This window comes from Gopherus evgoodei, unplaced genomic scaffold, assembly GCF_007399415.2.
Source record: "Gopherus evgoodei ecotype Sinaloan lineage unplaced genomic scaffold, rGopEvg1_v1.p scaffold_32_arrow_ctg1, whole genome shotgun sequence".
In the NCBI taxonomy this organism is placed as follows: Eukaryota; Metazoa; Chordata; order Testudines; family Testudinidae; genus Gopherus; species Gopherus evgoodei.
In genome coordinates this window covers 3904238-3924612 of record NW_022059994.1, presented here as the reverse complement: position 1 = coordinate 3924612, position 20375 = coordinate 3904238, and the positions used below count along the sequence as shown (strand labels likewise).

Sequence of the window (20375 nt, the reverse complement as noted above, 5' to 3'; positions counted from 1 at the left end):
TGGAGGTTTTTCGCCTTCCTCTGCAGCATGGTGCAGGGATCACTTGCTGGAGGATTTTCTGCAGCTTGAGGTCTTCAAATCACAATTTGAAGACTTCAGTAACTCAGACATAGGTTAGGGGTTTGTTATTGAAGTAGATGGGTGAGATTCTGTGGCCTGCATTGTGCAGGAGGTCAGACTAGATGATCATAATGGTCCCTTCTGACCTTGAAGTCTATGAGTCTATGAACCTTTTCAGACTACTGGAGTCTGATTTGTCTTGCCTTTCTCCACACTCAAAACCGACTTGCTTACACAAGCAGACATAACACTACAAAAGTGTCACAGCCATGCTAGTCCTGAGAAAGGGCTGACTTTCTCACTGTTACCCTAGCATGATAAAATAAATCCATTGGAATATAAATATTGTACTTATATTTTCAGCGCCTAGTCTATAGAGCAGTCTAAACAAGCCACTGGATGTCTGAAATTTAGTTTGTCCTGACTTCGCTAGTGCTTTTTATGCAGCCTGTTGTAAAACTAGGCAAATATCTAGATGAGTTGATGGAGCTCCTGGAAGATCTCTGTGTACCCCTGGTGGGACATGTATCCCTGGTTGAGAACCCCTACCCTAGTGTGGACCACAAAGCAACCTCACAGGCAAATATTTATATCCTGGGAGTAATAGTGCTGTGGTATTGTCATGGGGCTTGAGGAGCGTCTGTCTAGACTGTAATATTGCCAACCCCAAAGGTTGAAAAATCATGACTCAAACCCCCCCACCTGCAAAAAATGTAGCGATTGGTCCCAAACCCATGAGATTTAAAAAAAATGCGCATTTTTTTTGGTCTGTCTGATTTTTTAATTCCCTCCAGTGTGTGCCAATTAATGTTGCCCCCTCTCCCAAATGTGTGACTCTGGTCTCTGCTGCAGGCAGCCCCCTCCCCAGCTGAATATCCCCTGCCCAGCAATTAACTCTCCCCCTCAACACCCAAATCAATCCTGTTCCCCCTCCCAGATCTGTCTGTCGTCCAACTCCGGCATCTGTCCTTCCCCCTTGTCTGCCCCCATCAGCTCCTACTTGAATTCTGTCCTCAGATCTGCTGTCACCCAGCTCCCTCCATCAGTTCTGACCCCACATCTGGCCCTCACACCCTATATCCCGTTTGCAGAGCCTGGGGTTCTTCAACACCTGAGCCAGATGAGCAGGTGAAAGAAGTGGATTCTCAGATATTCTGATCACCCTATTTGGGCCGGGAAGGAATTTTCCTCCAGGGCAGATTGGCAGAGACTCTGGGGGGTTTTCACCTTCCTCTGCAGCGTGGGGCACGGGTCACTTGCTGGAAGATTCTCCACACCTTGAAGTCTTTAAACCATGATCTGAAGGCATCAATGGCTCAGACGTAGGTTAGGGGTTTGATACAGGAGTGGGTGGGTGAGATTCTGTGGCCTGCATTGTGCAGGAGATCAGACTAGATGATCAATAATGGTCCCTTCTGACCTTAAAGTTTATGAGTCTATGATTCATAAGTGGATTCTCAGACCTGGTACAGCAGCTGTAGTGGGGTCCCCGTTCCCAGGCTGCATGTTGCAGGGATGGAAAGGTGGGGGGGGAAAAGCAGAGGAGCCATCTCATTGTTCATAGTAGGGGAAAGGAAGAAAAATGAGGGAATGGATTTGCCTTGAGCTGCTGGGTAGAGCTGGGCAAAAAATCAATTTTTGGTTCAGTGGCCAATCCAGAAAAGAAAAAAGAAAAGGAATTGTTGAGGGTTAACCTGAAATGACCGTTGGCTTTAGAATATTTGCTGTGAAAAAAAACAAGCAATCTCATTTTAAATGACAATCTTTTTGAGCTTAAAAATATATATATACATCCAACCTGTGTTTGGCAGGCAAGGAGCTGGGAAAGGATTGAGATGCAATGAAGTGAATAATGGGACTAAACGTTTATTGCAAAATCAGGGATATTTCTGCTAGTTACAGAAAAGCAGGAAGGACAAATAGGACACACGCTGAACAGAAATCCCCTCATTAACAGGCCTGGCACTGGGCTTTGTTTTATTCTGTGCATCTCACTGGAGTTTCCCATTGACTCACTTCACATTTATTTCCTGTTCCCGTTAGTGCTGGGGTCGTCCCCACACGGGCCATTGGCTTGTTTGTTAACTTGAATTAAACAGGGATGGAGATGAGGAAGGACCATCCCAGGATGGGCCTGCAGCATCATTCTCATATGCCTCATGTCTCGTTCCCTTTCTGTCACAGAGCAGAGAGAAGAGACCATGCGTCTGTCTACACAGCAACCAGACACCCGTGGCTGACCCATGCCAGCCAACTTGGGCTTGTGGGGCTCAGGCTACGGGGCTGTTTCATTGCTGTCTAGACTTCCGGGCTCGGGCTGGAGTCTGAGCTCTGAGACCCTCCGGCCTTGTGGGGTTTGAGTGCCTGGCCTCAAGCTGGAGCGCGGGCATCTATACCAATATTTTTAGCTCTACAGCCAGAGCCCTGCGAGCATGAATCAGCTGATCTGGGCTCTGGACTCTCTGCCGTGGGTTTTTTTTTATTGCTGTGTAGACGCTCCCTGTGCTGCTCAGAGAGTCTTTGTGGAAGCGTGACCACAGAGATTAAGGAGTGAGTTTCACTTCTGCAAAGCTATTTAAGTGCCTAAGTGTCGCTGAGAATCTGGGTCTAGGAGGTTAGGAAGAAGACAAGATGAAGTTCTGAGTGAACTAGGGAGTCTTCCAGGCTCATCAAAGCTAGAAATGAAGGGTAGATCTGTACTGCATTTTGGAGCCCATGGGATTGAGAGACTCAAGGTCTCGGGGCTGGTGCTAGCACTCTGAACAGTGCTGTGTGGACGGAGCTTTGAAATTGCAGCTTGGGCTCTAAAGCCCCTCCCGCTCCCTAGGCTTCAGACCTGAGCTGCAACTTCTATGCAGCACGTTTCAGAGCCCTTGCACAAGCCCCGCTAGTCCAAGACTCTTGACCTGGGCTGGGATGATCCATAACGGGGCATAGACATTCCTAGAGGGCTTGTCTCCATGCAACGCTGCACCTGTTTAACGAAAGCTGGGATTTAAGCCGCATGTAGCTAAACCCCTTCAAATGCCTGCGCGGACCTTCTTAAAACAAGACAAATGATCCTTTTTAAGTCAATTAGGAGCAAGTTTAAGCTAAAGCTAGGCTTGCCAACCCCCAGTGTTCAAAAATGATGAGTCAGAGCTCCTCAAAAATCAAGAGATTTAAAAAAATATATTGTTGTAGCACCTATTCATGGATCAGGACCCTGCTGTGCAAGGTGTAGTACAGACCCAGACTAGAAAATGACCCCTTGCTGCAAAGAGCTTACAGTAATAAACGTGGGACATTTTAATTTGTTGGCGCCTTCAGGAGTCACATTTTCAATCTTTCCTCTGCAACTTGGAGGGCTGGAAACTTCTTCCAGGCATTGAATTCATCTTCTTATTCCATTTGTGTTATTAATTGTTAATTAATTCATAATTACCATCCTCATTATTATTTTAATGGATTGATTTAATAAAAGCACAGATCCTGATGGCATCACAAGAAAAAAACCACCAGATATCAGGACACTCACAAGAAAACCACGTGTGCTGGCAATGCTTAAAATTGAGCCACGCTGCTCGTAAACCAAATTAAGATCATCCAGACCGGGGTTTGCTCCGGGTTCAAATTAAATCAGACCTCGGTGCAAAGCCTGCATGTAGACAAGGCTGCAGAGGCTCGGGGAGGCTGTGCAGGAAATGGCTAGAGAGAGGAGCACATTTCATGGGGGAGTCCCAGTGGGATGTTTCCCCTTGTGCCTCAAGGGATCAGTGTGAGGTGGACCCCTCTGCCCAAGCAGAAGAAGGGGAAAAAATTTTCCCCATTGAAGGAGCCCAACATCATAGTTGTATGGTCATCTTCATAAAATGCCACCCAACCCCCTTCATAACCCAGACAAACCCCGATCTTCCCAGGCCTTCCACTATGGGGTTGGGGGGTCTCAGAGGAGCCGAATGCCTCCCTCCGAAGCCATCAGCGCCCCTGAGACCAGATACCATCCTTGGGGCTAAGAGTGAGCCATTCCTTCCTCTTCATGGACTCTCTGGCGACCCCCACTCCTTCTGATCCTCAAACTCCACCTCCCAATAATGTCGCCCTGAGTTGAACCCCGGGAACCCAGTACACAGGGAGAAAGATCAAATCTGTTGGGATTCTCAGGCAAGTCGTCTTGTGGTTTCTCTCCCGATCTCACAGATTTCCCATCCGCAGACACGATGAGCCAAGGGTTCGCAGTGTCAGGATCCAGAATCACATCTGCTGTGGGAGGAGAGGGAGAATTAGAGCGTTAGATCTGGCTGTGTACAGCACATGGAGTCAGAAAGATCTACAGAGGCTTGGCTTCTCTCCTGTAGCCCATCCCTGCGCAGTGGTTCAGGTATCTAGAGCTGAGTCAGTTCTGTGGGCATCTGGCCAATATTGCGTTCCTCATGTATCTAGGTTCAACAGCCACAGCATTTGAGGTGTTCACCACCTGCATCCCACCTGGGAGTGCCTGGGAACTGTCATCCTCCAGGAATTGCTTTAGGAGACTCCTCAACCACCAGTGTACCTTGGAAAGGGCATTCGCTCCTGTAGCCCCTTGGGGTGGGGCTGGTCAAAAGTGTTCCTTCCACTGAAACTCTTCCGGTGGCATTTGTGGGGTTTGATGAAAGGAAAAGGTTCTGCTTTCCTTGATTTTTTTTCTAAATTGCTATTTTTTTCATTGGAAAACGAAACAACACACATCCATGCAAAAAAAAAGAACCAGCCCATATTGATTATTTTTCTGTTGTTGGCCAAAACTTCCTCCATTTTCACTCTCCTTTCCACCTTCCCCCAGCCCAAAAATGTTGCTCTCCAGGTTGTTGTTTGTTTGCTTGCTTTTAAGAAAGGTCACATTTTTCAGCGCGGGGGTGGGGGTCATCTCAAATTTTCCAATCATCTCTATTTAAAAGCATGGGACCCTTCCCCTCCACCCAAGGCCCCACCCCTCCTCTTCTGCCTCCTTTCACCCGCTGGAGCCCAGAGTGCACACACACACATATGCACGCACCCCCAGCTCCAGTGCACCAGCTTCAGGGAGGAGCATGGGCGGGCCATGCAAGGCTGTTTGAGGAGGCACAGCCTTACCCAGTTTATGCTATCCACCACCCACGTAAGAGCTTCCTCAGTCGCTGGAGTGCACCAGGAAGCTCATCAGCACCTCCAGTGGCTGTGAGAACACATCATACCGTGGAGTGTTTTAGGCTCAGGGTTAGGATGGATGAATTACCTTTGAATTTCTCCAGAAGCTCACTTATCTGAGGGAAAGCCCCACGGTTGAGTTTTGGATCGGGAGAAAGAGTCTTCGCTGCCTGAAACTTCCCTTCTGACCACTAGAGATAAAAACAAACCAACCAACTAACCAACCAAACCCAGAGATTAATAATGCCTCTTCATCTGATTGTTCAGTCATAACAGATGCAAAGGCTTTATCCTTCATCTTTGCCTTGGCGTGCAAGCGTGGCGGGGTTGGCATAAGCTTGAGTGTGACTGGGGGTGCCATCAGGAGAGGAATTAGTAAGGGTGAGAGAGGGGGTTGCAGAGGGAGATATAGGGAGGAACCTGAGCGTGGTCAAGTTCAGGCTGAATATTGGACAACGTCCAGATCATTAGATGGGAGAGTATAAGGCTGTGGAACTGTCTCCCAAGAGAACTACTGGGAATGGGCGCTCCATCACTTTGGAGCATGGACACAAGACTGGACAAAAAGCTAGAAAATGGGCTGCAGGGAGCAATCTGGCCCATGAGCGGCAGGTGAAATTTCTCTTGGGGGAGGCTAGCTCTCTGTCCCACCTCTTCTGCCCACGGCCCTGCCCACACTCTACCCGGGCACCGCTTGACCCCCACCCCACCACTTGCTGTGTCCTTCCTCTCCTCCAGCCTCTCCCTTGTGGAGGCATGGGTGAGGTGTGGAGGGGAGCAGTGGGTGGGTGGTCTTGTGGGGAAGGTGGAGGAAATGAGAGAAACGACCGGGACCTCCAGAGAGGGGATGGAGTGGAGGAGAGGAGAGGCTGAACAGACAGAGGTGGGGCCTCGAGGAAGGGGTGGAGCAGGAAGGGGAAGAGGTGGAACACAGATATGGCTTAGTCTCTCCTGGTCTATTAGACCCACCACCTATGATCATGCCCTGACATAGGCGCTGACTTTGTGGGTCTCTGGGGATGGAGCAGCCATGGAGAAAAATTAGTGGGTGCACTGCACCCACCGGCAGCCAAGTTCCTCTCGCCCCTCCTCCTCCACCAGCCCTGAGTGCGCTGCATCCCTGCTCCACCACCTACCTCCCAACGTTTCCCATCTGGCCACCACCAAACAGCTGTTTTGCAGCATAGCAAGCTCCAGGAGAGAGGGAGGAGGAGCAGGAATGTGGCACGCTCAGGGGAGGAGGCAGGGAAGAGGCGGGACCAGAGCAGGGATTTGAGGAAGGAGTTGGAATGGGGCAGGGAGGGGGCAGAGTTGGGGCTGGGACTTTGGGGAAAGGGTTGGAATGAGGGTGGGGAAGAGGTGGGGCAGGGCCTCATGGAAGGGGTGGAATGGGGGCGGTCCCAGCAGCAGAGGGGGCGCCCAAGGGAAAGAGGGGAAGTTGGCCCTTATGGCCTCAGCCCTGGGAAGATGATACAGAAGGTCTAACTGTGCCTTTCCCCCATAACATTTATAATTCCTTGTAGTCCCTAGACAATCCACCACCTGTTCTTTGCAGTGTTGTTGTAGCCGGGCTGATCTCAGGATATAAGAGAGACAAGGTGGGATTGACTGGACCAACTTCTGAAGAAGAGGTCTGTGTAGCTTGCAAGCTTGTCTGTTTCACCAACAGAAGCTGCTCCGATCAAAGATATTATCTCCCCCATCACGTCTCTCTATTTCACAACCCGGCATTTCAGGAGAACACGCCCTGCCACGGGCGGCAGGTATCGTAGGCAGGGAGAGGCTGTGCCTCCCCAAACAGCCTAGCATGGCCCCCGCCCATGCTCCGGCCCCAGGCCAGGCCCCCTCCTGCTGTTCTCAGCACTCTGCCCTGGCCCAGACTGGCTGGCCTGGCTCCCGCTGGGACTCAGAGTGGCTGGTGCTGGGGTCAGGCCTCCTGGAACACCAGGGCTGGGGACGTTGCTTCCCGGTACTCCAGGGCTGGCTCCTCACCCCCGGCCGCCCGGTACTGGAGCCAGGGGCAGTTGTGGGGAGCAAAAGGGAGGGGGAGGGGTGGTGGAAGAGGAGGAGCCTCATGCACAAGGGGAGGGGCCCAGGGCTAGCCTCTTCCAACGGCCGGGTCACCAGCCACCCCTGCACCCAGCAGTTAGCGGAGGAAAATATTTTCTGTAGATTTCCATTAGTCCTAACTGCACTTAAGGGTTGGTATCATTTTTCAAGCCATGACCATGTGACTCTGTTTAGCAGACTCTGGAAAGTCGTATCCTCTCAATCGGAGGGTAGGTGGCACAAAAAGGGACCAACCACGTTAGAAGGAAAACAAACCACCCCAGCTTTCATTTGAATGGCGAGACTGAGACTCTTCACACAACACACACTGAAGTGGGCACGGTCCACACAGACATACAAAACTTGATTGCCAGAGATGTTAACAACCCAGAGCTTCTACTGTCTTTGTTTATGTGCCGCTTCTTTGAGGCAGTTTTTTTCCCCATTATTTATGTGAAAAACTCTATTTTTTCATCATTTTTGAACTGAAAAACAATCAGAATTTGGCAGTTTGGAGCTGAGGTTTTTTTTGTGTGGCAGTTTTGGGGAAAACTTTTTCAAGTGTCAGCACCTTTTGGCTGAATATTTTTTCCCTTTTTGTGTGTGTGTGAAAACAAATCAGGTTTTCATTTTCCTTTAAGTCAAAATTTTCTGTGGAGAAAACAAACACCCCAATTTCCAGGCAATTCTACTATTTGATCCTCTTCCCAGAAAATACAAAAATAAACTCTTGTTAAAAAGCAGGAATCAGCATTCCGAGACTTCACAAACCCATCCTGAGCAGACAGATTGTAATCCCTTTTAGTGATAAATCAAACGTACCAAACATCTGCTCCGATGAGAGCCAAGTCAAAGGAGCCATCGCTAAGCTGTAACAAGTTGACCAAACACACAGCCCACCGGATCCCTTACCTCCAAGCACAGGATCTGCAGCTACTTCTCTGAAACTCCTCGATTGCCTTCTGAAGGAGACTGGTTTGCAACCAGCTTATATACCTTGCCTCACAAACCCACTCTTTTCCCAGCTCTCTCCCGGATTGTGAAACAAAATATATGTCCAGTTTGACAGCATTCCCCGCCCGCCTGTTTGAGTTGAAGTTTCTCTAGCGAAAGATCTCTCTGCGCTCGGGGAGGAGGTGCTTCTACCTGGTTCCTCTGAGCACTGGGTGATGCAGGCTCAGCAGAATTTGTGCTCATAGTAAACACCAGGTTGCATCCACAATCCCAGCGGTGCTGGAATACGTCTAATGTGGGGGTGCTGAAAGCCAGCCCCCTTTCCCCTGTCTGTGCCCCATCCCCAGAGCTGGGGCTGAGAGCAGGGCCATGTCTCTGGAAGGGTGGGACCCAGAAAGGGCTACGGGGGCCAAGGATGGGGCCACAGCTGAAGGAGGGCATGGGGTTGGCAGTGGGACCCCATGCCCGGGGTTGGGAGCCAGCGTGTGGGACTGGGACCAGAGCCCCGGGAGCAGGGCCAGAAGCTAGGACCCTGCCTGAGGGCCAGAAGTGGAGCCCCAGGCATGGGGCTGGGACCCCGCATGCGGGGCCAGGAGTGGAGCCCGGCTGTGGGGCCAGCAGCTGGGACCCTGCATGGAGATCCAGGAGTGGAGCCTCACATAAAACCTTGGGGTGCTGCAGCAACCCCTGCACCCCAAATCCTGTGCCTATGCACAATCTAGACAGCTGGATGAAACAGCATCCTGTTGGAGTATTTTCCTGGACTCACAAAAGGCAGAGCTCCTGCTGTGAAGTTCAGTTCCAATCTTCTCTTCACAGAATAGGGTGATCAGATGTTCCAATTTTATAGGGACAGTCCCAATATTTGGGGCTTTTTCTCATATAGGCTCCTATTTCCCCCACCTCCCTGCCCTCTGTCCCAATTTTTCACACTTGCTATCTGGTGAGCCTACCTACAGCCCCCAACTAAAACTTCTCCAGCGCATCATCAAGAATCTACAACCTATCCTTAAAGATGATCCCTCACTCTTACAGATCTTGGGAGACAGGCCAGTGTTCGCTTACAAACAGCCCCCCAACCTGAAGCAAATACTCACCAGCAACTACACACCACACAACAAATACACCAACCCAGGAACCAAACCCTGCAACAAACCCCGATGCCAACTCTGTCCACATATCTATTCAAGTGACACCATCATAGAACCTAACCACATCAGCCATGCCATCAGGGGCTCATTCACCTGCACATCTACCAATGTGATATATGCCATCATGTGCCAGCTATGCCTCTCTGCCATGTACATTGGCCAAACTGGACAGTCTCTATGCAAAAGAATAAATGGACACAAATCTGACAGGAATCATAACATTCAAAAACAAATAGGAGAACACTTCAGTCTCCCCGGTCACTCAGTAACAGACCTAAATGTGGCAATTCTTCAACAAAAAAACTTCAAAAACAGACTCCAACGTGAAGCTGCAGAACTGGAATTAATTTGCAAATTGGATACCATCAGATTAGGCCTGAATAAAGACTGGGAGTGGTTGAGTCATTACAAAACCTCAACCTAATTTCCCCAGTACTAATTTCTCCCTATTGTTACTCTCACCTTCTTGTTAACTGTCTGTAATGCGCCACTCTCATTACCGCTTCAAAAATTATTTTTTCTCCCTTGGTATCCTGCTGTTAATTGATTTATCTCGTTAGACTGACCTCATGCTTGGTAAGGCATCGCCCATCCTTTCATGTATTTATACCTGCTCCTGTATTTTCCACTTCATGCGTCTGCTGAAGTGAGGTCTAGCCCACGAAAGCTTATGCTCAAATAAATTTGTTAGTCTCTAAGGTGCCACAAGGACTCCTCGTTGTTCTTGCAAGACAGAATGCCATCAAACTAAGTTTTCTTTAACCGTCTTAAGAGCTGTTTCTTTATCTGGTGATAGTGGGTGCCATTAGGACAGGATCTCCTTCTTAACAGCCGGGTATTACATGATTTTAATCTAATTTAAATGAAATGTGAGGATGTGAGTGTCTTCCTGCTTCTCAGCAAATGGCTACTGCTCTTTTAACCTGGCTGCAGACAAAGGCCTTAGTCTTTCAGCCTTGCAATATGGCTATAGGCCAAACAATATGGCTACAGGAAAAGGCTTTATCTTTACAGCCCCCCTCCCTCCACACACACACACCTGGAGTGGTAGGGCTCCGATGAGCTCGAGCTCTGGCCACTCCCCCATTGAATCTCGTAGTCAATTTTGTTGTCAGAAGGGCATCGCGGTGCAATGAAGTTTGAGAACCCCTGGTCTATTGTATAGCCAGAGAATAGCGATTGTGAAGGGGCAGCTAAGTGGGAGAGGTCTAGGTTGGATATTAGGAAAAACTTTTTCACGAGGAGGGCGGTGAAGCACTGGAATGGGTTACGTAGGGAGATGGTGGAATCTCCTTCCTTAGAGGTTTATAAGGTCAGGCTTGACACAGCCCTGGCTGGGATGATTTAGTTGGGGATTGGTCCTGCTTTGAGCAGGGGGTTGGACTAGATACCTCCTGAGGTCCCTTCCAACCCTAATATTCTATGATTCTAAGGATAATTCACTGAAGTGTAGAAAATAGCGTTGGTCAAGAAATGTGGCTTTTTATTTGTCTGTTCCCCTTCCCCCTGCACTTGGGTTACTTTTGACACACACAAAAAAGGGGGAAGATTGCCTTCATTTTGAGTGGAGAATGTTGCCTTTTTGCAAAAAAACAAAAAACAAAAACAAAAAAACCCACACCCTGAAAACCAGAAAACTCACCCGACAGCAAAACATTTCAGCTGAAAAATGCACCAAACCACACGGGTTTTTGGCTAGCAGCATTGTTGCAAATTGGAAAAATTTTGGGTGAGGACTTTGGGTGAACAAAATAAAATAAATAAATAAATGTTAGGAAAGCAAACAGCCATTTTGCGCATGCACACACACACACACACACACGCACACAGAGTGAGTTTACACAAAAACCCAATTTTCCAGTGAAAAGAGGTTTTGATGGAAATATTTGACCAACCCTAGTAAAAACCATCTCAAGAACGTTGTGATTCTCATTAAAAACCTACAAAAGACCCTGTTAAAGACTGAGGCTGTATTGCGTAGGCAGGCCAAATAAACAGGGATGGCAGATTGGGGACAGCAGCCGTAGCCACAGTTTATAAGATGATGCAACATATTAGCATCTAGTTTCCTTCTAGGATCCAGTTCCCAGCGCAACAATACCTCATCTGGAAGGAACAATTGCATCTCTCTAGTCCAGCTAGTTTTTCCTGTCCCTAGTGCCACATACTTTCCCTGGGAGCTTTTAGCAGTTCGAGGGCAGGGACCAATTGTCCTCTGAGAGACGTCAAAGGATAAGTCTGAATCTCCCTCATTTGGAGCGTCTTTTCCTGTGTTTTAGGGATCCCGCAGGGATTAGAACTGGATGAAAAATTGGGGGTGTGGGGAATTGCATAAAAATGAAATTTACAAGTTATTTTCATTTCAGAGTGTTTGGAAATACCCATGTTTAGAACTCTGTTTTTCTCTCTCTCTCTCAGAAACTTTGTTGGAAATGTTTGAGATCCAATAAAGTGAGTGATAGGCGTGGACGCCAGGTTTGTATAATTTTTGGTGGTGCCCAGAATGGGTCCAAGCAGAACTGTCCCGTCCACAGGACAGACCGGGGCAACCACCCCCGGGCCCCACTCTTTGGGGGCCCCTGCACTTCAGGGGGACACAGGGTCCAGGGCAGCCTGAGGGGTTAGCAGAGGAGCTTGGTGCCAGCAGCAGCAAGCAACCTGGCCCCAGCCCGCCCCGCTCCACTCCTCTCTGTCCCGCCGGCTCCTGGCATCACTTGGGGGGAGGGGGCAGAAGCTGGTAAGAGGCAGGATAGGGGCTTGGGATGGGGTGAAATGGGGGCAGGGCAGGGGGGAGCAGAGGCAGGAAGAGGCAGGGCAGGCTGGGACCAGTGCCAGGTCCCCTGCTAACCTTCCAGGCTGTCCTGGACCCCGCCTTTCCTGGTCCGTCCTATGGATGGGACGGCTCTGAAAATATAAGCCCAAACATTGGTGGAGCTGGTCCCACATGCCTAAACAGTGGTGGAGCACAGGCACCACGGGCCCATATAACTCACTGCCTATGGTGGTAGGTTCTGCAAAATCAGGGGTATTTCTATCAAATACAGAAAAGCAGGGGATAGTGACTTACACAAAGAACAAATGTGACACATTTTAAACACAATTCCACCACGAAATAAACCTGGCATGAGATGCACACAGTGCGTGGCTTTATTCTGTTGCACCTCACTCACTCCACTTTTGTTTCATGTTGTTCCCATTATTTCTGGTGTACGCCCCACACCAGCTGTTGGATCCTTTGCTTACTTGCTTAAGCAGAAACCACAAGGTATGATGGGTCATTGGCATTTGTCCTGTATTCTTCGTGTACTTTAGCCTTTCTATCACGCATTGGATTGGTCAGTGGGGGGAAAAAAAGGAAAAATGCCTGGAATGGGGCTTTCAGGCATCTGCTGTGGATTAAATATAAATGTGGAAACCAACCTTCTGCTTCCATTAATATACTGACCTCAAAAGGAGTCCGACACAGCAAACCAGAATGTGTTCTAAGAACGCTTTTAATGACCAGTTTCCCAGGCATAGCATACGTCTACACTGCCATAAAAGACACGCAGCACAGCCAGCCCGGGTTAGCTGACCTGACTGCAGTGCTATACAATTGCATTGTAAACATATGGGCTTGAGTCAGAGCCTGAGCGTGGAGATCCCACAAGAGAGGAGGGTCTCAGAGCCTAGTCCCACACATCTAGGCTGCAGTTCTAGCCCCACAGCTCAAGCATGTGTCAATTAACCCAGGTTCTGAGACTTGGTGTTGTGGGTTTTGTCACAGTGCAGACATAAACCATAGAGTCTAGGCACTAAGCCCACGTCCAGACTAACCCGCGGCATCGGCGGGTTAAAATCGATTGCTCGGGGATCGATATATCGCGTCTAGTCTGGACGCGATGAATCGATCCCCGAGAGTGCTTACATCGATTCTGGAACTCCATCAACCCGAACGGAGTTCCGGAATCGACACGGAGAGCCGCAGACATCGATGCAGCGCCGTCCAGACGGGTGAGTACCTCGATTTTAGAAATTCGACTTCAGCTACATTATTCCCGTAGCTGAAGATGCGTATCTAAAATCGATTTTAATACCTAGTCTGGACGTGGCCTAAGGTTATGTCTTCACTACCCGACGGATCCCTCTAGTTACTGGTCCATGTACTACACCCATTAATACGCCTGGTCCTTTGCTACCCAGTGGTAGCGGCTGGTGTTTTTAGAGCTGAAGGACTCAGGTTCAAACCTCACTATTTCCATAATTTAAGTGCCGCTCTCTACAGTGGAAGCTTGTATGGAAGCTGCTCTTCCGTCCCCGCTTCCCTGCTGGGACTGCTCTCAAAGCAGAGACAGAGCAGGAAAGGGAAGAAGGGGAAGCCACTATAGTCAGTTCCCTGTGTTGACCTCATGCCCAGCTCTCCAGCCGCACACAGCCAGGGAGAATGGAGGAGACTGTGCCTGTGAGCTGGGATATAGAGCCCCCTATAGTCCAGAGGAGAATGACACATTTTAGATGTGTTGCATCTGAAGAAGTGTGTTTTTTACCCACCAAAGCTTATGCCCAAATACATCTGTTAATCTTTAAGGTGCCACCGGACTCCTTGTTATTGTAGACACGCTGCCCAGCTGGTAGAAGAAGTAGCCCTAGTATCAACTCCAGCCCTGGAGGAGACAAGAAGTGGTAGCCTTGAAGAGAGAGGGCTCAGGGGACATTTCTCTGAATGCTGGTATTTAAAACAGCATGTCACTGTCTATTGGAAAGAGAGCGTCAGAGTTAAGGCATTCTGGGTGCTGATTCTATTCAATATACAGAATTTCTATTCAATGTTGTGTGTGTGTGTGAAATGGCTGATTGTGTGACGAAGCTTGCAATTTCCTTAGTTTGTAATGTTTCAATTTGTATTTTTGTGCTGAGTCTTATTTTGATATGAACGTAGCAGCTTTAGCTGGAAGGTAATTAAAGGGGTTTGGTTTTTTTTTGAGGGGGATTGGAAGAAAAAGTTCCACATGGGAACTTACTTTTTATATGGTCCCATAGCTGTAATAATTTCTTCCTCCGGGTTAGGTGGCTGGAACAGGTGAAAGAGACAAAATTATAATTCTATATATTGCAATAGCCCATTGATGTCCAGGGGCTAGATCGCATTAAAAATCCCAATGGAAAATGTTGGCTTTTTATCTCCCATCTCCCCTGATATTTTTCCTTTTGTTTTGTTTTGTTTTTCAGCAACCAAAAATTCTCAGCCAAAAACTGCTGAAAAACAAAAAAACAAATAAACCAAAAGTTTGGCAACAATTAAAAACAAAGTTTTTGTCTATTTTTTTGTTTCAGTTTCCTGATTGAAAATTGATTTTTTTTTCAGTTAAATTAGACAAGTTCTGATGTTGAAAGTAATATATAAAAAAAAGTTTTGAGGAAAATTGTTTTGACCAGCCCAACGAGAGCCCCAGTGTGTTAAGCTCTTAGTACAAATATGTCAGGAAAAAACAGCCTCCGCTTCTCAAAATTTACAATCTCAATAGACATCTGGAGACAAGCGGATACAGCAAAGGGTTGGTGGAGGAGTACAAGTTAACTATAAGATTTCATGCTGCCTGCCTGGCGCATGTTTATGGCAATGTTTTTTAAAATGTGGTTAAGGTATTCCCTTAAAAGTAGATTGAAATTTTTCTGTCAAAACTGGATTTCTTGATTGAAAATTGGGTTTTGGCCAAAAAAAAAAAAGTTGAAAAATCAAATGCCTGAACACCAAAATTTGGAAACTGAAAAATGTCCATATGGAAACACTTCTATGGTATCTCAAATGGAGCGGCCCAGAGAGAGACTGGTTGTACAGATGTGGAGAGGTGAAAGTTAGAGTTCGTGGGACCCCCCCAACCTCTCTGGCCAGCCCCCCTCTTAGCAGGAGTCGCTGGCTGGGAATCTTAATCTCCTTCCAGCCACTAATTCGCTACTTTCATTTTGGAGAGACCTGACAGAAAACTAGTTGAGCTGAAAGCCGACCCCAGCATAGACAAATTATTCATAGAATCATAGGGTTGAAAGGGACCTCAGGAGGTCTGCTGCTCCTCTGCTGGACCTGGCTGGAAACTTACCATATTATCGCCAGACCTCTTTTTCTTCTGTGTATGCTGCTCTATATGCGCACAACCTTTCAGTCACCCGGCCATGTGCCTATATTTGCTCCATCCAGCAGCAGCAGAATCTCCTTTTTGGGAGAATTTTGCACCCAGGGACTGAAGGGACAAGAATGAAGCAGACAGCTTTTGTGTGCTATCCATGCCAAGTGAATCGCTATCAGGCAGAGCAACCAACCTGCATCTTCACAGAGAGGTTGATCTTCTCTAGCTATATGCCGGTATATTCTCAGTGATTTAAACAAAAGAACGCCATATTTAAACGGTTTTAATTGTTTAGGTTAAAACTCCTTCCAGTGAAGTCTGATGTCAAGTCAAAAATCTGGGGAAATGAGAAGGGAAGGGGGGAAAGTACAGTATCCAGAAAACAGAAAACAACAGGGGGTCTCTCTGGTCAAATGTTTTGAAACCTGGGTGCCTAGAGTTAAAGCCTTAACTACATAAGTAAACTCCAAAATTTTGTAGGCTCCCCATCCTCCCCAAAAAGTTCTAAGTTATCAGCAGCACCTATTTACCTGAGGAGTAGCTACTGGTGGACAGCAGTTTTAGAATAAGGACACCTGTTCAGGCACCTAGGAATAGATTTAGAAATCTAACTTCAGACACACACACACACAGAGAGAGAGAGAGAGAGAGAGATTAGATTAAGCGATTTTCTCCCAAACAAGTTAATTGTTTAATAAAGGATAGCAGTATCAACAGGTTTAAAAAAATCCATTCTTTGACCCGTGCAAAAGAAGTCAGTCTCTTTTGTACACATAGCAAGTGCTGATCAAAATGTCTATTTTCTGTCAACATAAAACTGTTTGCTAACAGTCAAAAGGCCAGCGATCAGAAATGCACTGAACTGGTTCTTGTTACGTCTATGATTCACATGTAAAAAGTGAAAATAAAATGATTTAAAAAATACGGGAAAACAAGATAACTTCCAACATGCTAGACATTCTCCAACAGAAATTTAAATAGTAAATATTTTCTGACTTTTACAAACCTTTGTTGGAATCATAGAGGATCAAACTGCTTTGTTGAGAGGGGGCTAATCTAAGAAGAAATTTGGGGAGAACACTAGATTCTATCATTTATGCCGCCTTCTCAGTAGCAGATGGTGAATAAACGGAGCCGCCCTGTTCGAGCTATCAGACTGGACGCGCGAACGAGGAGCGGCTTCTAGGGGAGGGGAGGACCGAAGACCTTTCAGTCTTCATTCAGGTCGGTCCCCTGTCTATATAAAGAGGAACTTCGAGAACGCTGGGGTTTGTGTATGTTGGCTGGAAAAGGGAATGGCTGCGCGTGTGCCGAAGAAAGGTGGGAAGAAGCTGATTGCGGAGGGTGCGAAAAAAGCCGATAAGAAGCGGAAGAGGAGCCGCAAAGAGTCTTACTCGATTTACGTCTACAAGGTGTTGAAGCAGGTCCATCCGGACACGGGCATTTCTTCCAAGGCCATGAATATTATGAATTCCTTCGTCAGCGACCTCTTCGAGCGCATCGCCGGAGAGGCGTCCCGCTTGGCTTTATACAACAGAAGATCGACCATCAGCTCCAGAGAAATCCAGACCGCGGTGCGCCTGCTCTTGCCTGGGGAGTTGGCGAAGCACGCCGTGTCAGAAGGCACTAAAGCTGTCACTAAATACAGCAGCTCTAAGTAAAGCCTTGCGTGTTGTGGCTGTGCTAAGGTGAAACTGTCCGCCGAATTAAGACCCAAAGGCCCTTTTAAGGGCCACCCACTTTTCCCCTAACAGAGTTGCTCATAGTAAAAGAAACTAGTGTAATCAGGTATCAGAGGGGTAGCTGTGGGTTAGTTACTGATCGAAATTTCATCAGTTAAATGTTCATAATTCCTGACCATATAGAATTGATAAAAGCAATACAAAGGAAACCGGTAAAATGGTTAATTCTTAACATAACCCCATATGCAAGTATTATTTGTGGCAATTAGGTTTATCTTATAAAAGGTGGGTTACATGCTATAAATTCTTTGAATAGCAGATACTCTTAATTCCTTAATAACCTTGTCTTTTATATTGAAATACGGGAATTAAACGCAGCTAAAGAATTTTTGTTTAGACGTTGTCAATCGCAAAGAACTTGGATACCAAGGAGTCTTCATTTCCCAAAGAAGAAAAACAGCAGCCCCAAAGCTATAATGAAGCAAAAACACCACAAACCGAACTGAAAGGGGATGGGGAAGAAATCAGGCATTAACTAAAAAACTGCTTTTATCTTCCCCAAAATAACCTGAAGCCACCTGGCTGTTTCTCTCTTTACCACTTCTCAGCAACATGTTAACAAAATCCGCTGATAAAATTTCAGTCTGAAATGGCGGTTTTCCTCAGACAATGCAGCCTGCTGTCACTGTCCCTTTCAGGCAGCAAGCCAGGCACTGTCACTCTTCTGCGGACCTGTCGCAGGAGCCTGGGCATAGCTGTGGAGTGATGCTAACTAAGCAACATCCTACTTGTGAATCTACATTTCAGGTGCAGACAGCTCGGAAATACACCAGGAACCGTGGGGCAAGATCCACTCACTGCCCTTCCAGATGCGGGAAAACCAACCCTCGCTCAGAAATATACAGAGCGGATGGCGGCTCCTCCTGCTGGAGATCACTGGTGGTGGTTCTAAAACAGCTTTATAAGGTCGGGGCAGCAGCGTGCGAGGGACGTTTATCTGATGAGAGAGCGGGTCCTTTGTATTGTGAAAGTCTCCTTCGAAGTCAAATTCCTCCTAAGTCTTCAACTGGGGTTTTTATAAGACGGGGTCACCTACCTACCTTCCCTGCCCGCCCCCCCATATTCTAATCTGCCCTTGAAAACGCAGGAATCTTGGCCCTCCACCCCAGGATTCAGTTGGGAGTGCGGTTGAGGCAGAAACAGGGCAGTCCTGTCCCGCCCTTGAACCCCTCCCCAACCATGGGTAGTCACGGAAACCCTTCAGGCATCCTACCATGACTGCATTATGGGCAATGCCAGAATGCACATAATACGTGGGGATTTAGGTTGTTCCCAGATTGCTTGCATGTTTCCTCCACCTATTACATCACATTAGGGAGAGGGATAGCTTGGTGGTTTGAGCATTGCCCTGCTAAACCCAGGGTTAGGAGTTCAATCCTTGAGGGGGCCACTTATGGATCTAGGGCAAAAATTGTTCCTGCTAGTGAAGGCAGGGGGCTGGACTCCATGACCTCTCAAGGTCCCTTCCAGTTCTAGGAGATTGGCATATCTCCTATTACTATGTTATATTCTGAGATAAGGTTGGGAATAATTCTGGGGTTTAAAATGCTCATAGTTCCATACACAAAACTCCTATATTTTCTGGTCACTTGGGCGCCGTATCTGCTGATTTTTCACTCTGGTACCCGTCAGGCAGTGAGAGAGGATCATCGTATTTATCAATATAGTAAAACCAGCGCCTATTATCTAGCTTCTTTTTAAAGGGCACAGGAAGACCTTAAAAGCCTATTTCTGGTTTCCCAGGCGCACGCGCTGTTTTCAGTTGAAATCAAAGGGAGATTTGCCAGAGCGAGGGCTACAGTGTTTGGTCCTAGAAAAGGAGGCATCGGGGCATTCGTGCTTAAAGCTCTCCTGGAAATGGTTTGGGGTGGCTCTTAAAAGAGCCGTTGTTTCGTTGCGGTGAATCAATAGATCTATTAAGATTTCCGCTGGGGAGCGATTGCCCTGCGAGCAGAGGAGGCCGCAGAAGTCTTGCCAGCTCCTTTGCCTTCGACCACGTTCCTCATCTTCCCGGAGGCCTTTGTCCTCGTCCCCTTCTTGATCTTTTTAGCCTCTTTATTGGCAGGCGGCTTTTTATCTGCCTGCCTCTTCTGCTTTGCAGGCTTCTTGGCCTCCTTGGTCTTGGGCAGCTGCAAAACGAGCTGCGTTTTGCCGACCCCTGGTTCTTTGCAGAGCTTGTAGGAGCCGGGAGCCCCAGTCACTCCAGGGACCTTGCACAGGATGTTGTTGGTGACCAGCTTCTTGAGCGCCGCTTTGATACGGTTTTTGTTCCTCTGGACGTCGACTCCCGTCGCCGCCAGCTCCTTCTCGATGGCCACCAGGGAGAAGCCCTTGCGGCTCTTGGAGAAATCCACACTCCACAGGATGAGCTGGGCAAAAGCTGGCCGCTGTCTTCGAGGCGGTTTCTTCTTCCTTCTCTTCTTTTTCCTTTGGCTGACTGGAGCTTCAGCTGCGGCTGGAGCTTCAGGGGCCGTTTGCGCTGTACTCATCTCGGCCTAGAGGGGACGCTGCTTCTGCGGCCACCAGCACTGCTCCGCTCCGCTCCCTATTCCTTAGAAGCCTGTTGGCTCGTTGCTCCAGGAGCTTGCGGCGCCGTCTGTCTCCCAGTCGCTGCTCTCGCAGCAGACTGGAAGCGAGGGCTGCTGTCCGCGGCTAATTATAGCCTGGATCCGGACGCAACCGAATCAACCTCCCGCTTCCGCAGCTCTAGGCTCTCCTCCAAAGCGTTTCTGTCCAGCACCGAGAACCTGAGTTTCTAAGAGCCACGAGGCCTCCTTTCATGCCACAGAGGACACCGTGTCCAGATCGGGAGGGTGTTTCATTCCCTGACTTTGGTGTTAAGGCATGAACTTCCTGGTGGGGGGTAAGGGGAGAGAGAAAGTAAAACTAAAACCTCAAAGCCTCGCACACATCTCCAGCTCTATACTCAGACTGGAGCAGTATCTGATATTTTTCTCTTAAGGAATGTTAAAATTCGCAGCCTTGCCTCTGACAAAGAGGAATAGGAAAGAATGAAATACCAACCTATAAAGGAATTCAATAGATGATTCTGTGGAGTGGGGGGGAATTGTTTTTAAATAGAGCAGGTGAATTTATCAGTCAAGATCATCAGGAATCCAATTCCATGCTCTGTTTGGACTGCTGGGACTGGAAGACGGGATAGATCA

General features: G+C 48.0%; 3 protein-coding genes across 4 annotated transcripts in view; 2 read left to right on the top strand and 1 right to left on the bottom strand.

The window, feature by feature from the left end:
- The window catches only part of LOC115640774 (putative zinc finger protein 66), a 687485-nt gene that overhangs the window by 255170 nt on the left and 411940 nt on the right, over positions 1 to 20375 (bottom strand). The window lies entirely within an intron of this gene.
- The window catches only part of LOC115640675 (zinc finger protein 850-like), a 542158-nt gene that overhangs the window by 151682 nt on the left and 370101 nt on the right, over positions 1 to 20375 (top strand). The window lies entirely within an intron of this gene.
- On the top strand, positions 16762 to 17138 carry LOC115640906 (histone H2B 7-like). The gene has a single exon (XM_030543999.1). It carries the CDS (start codon positions 16762 to 16764, stop codon positions 17125 to 17127), a length of 366 nt encoding a protein of 121 aa, XP_030399859.1. The 3' UTR covers positions 17128 to 17138.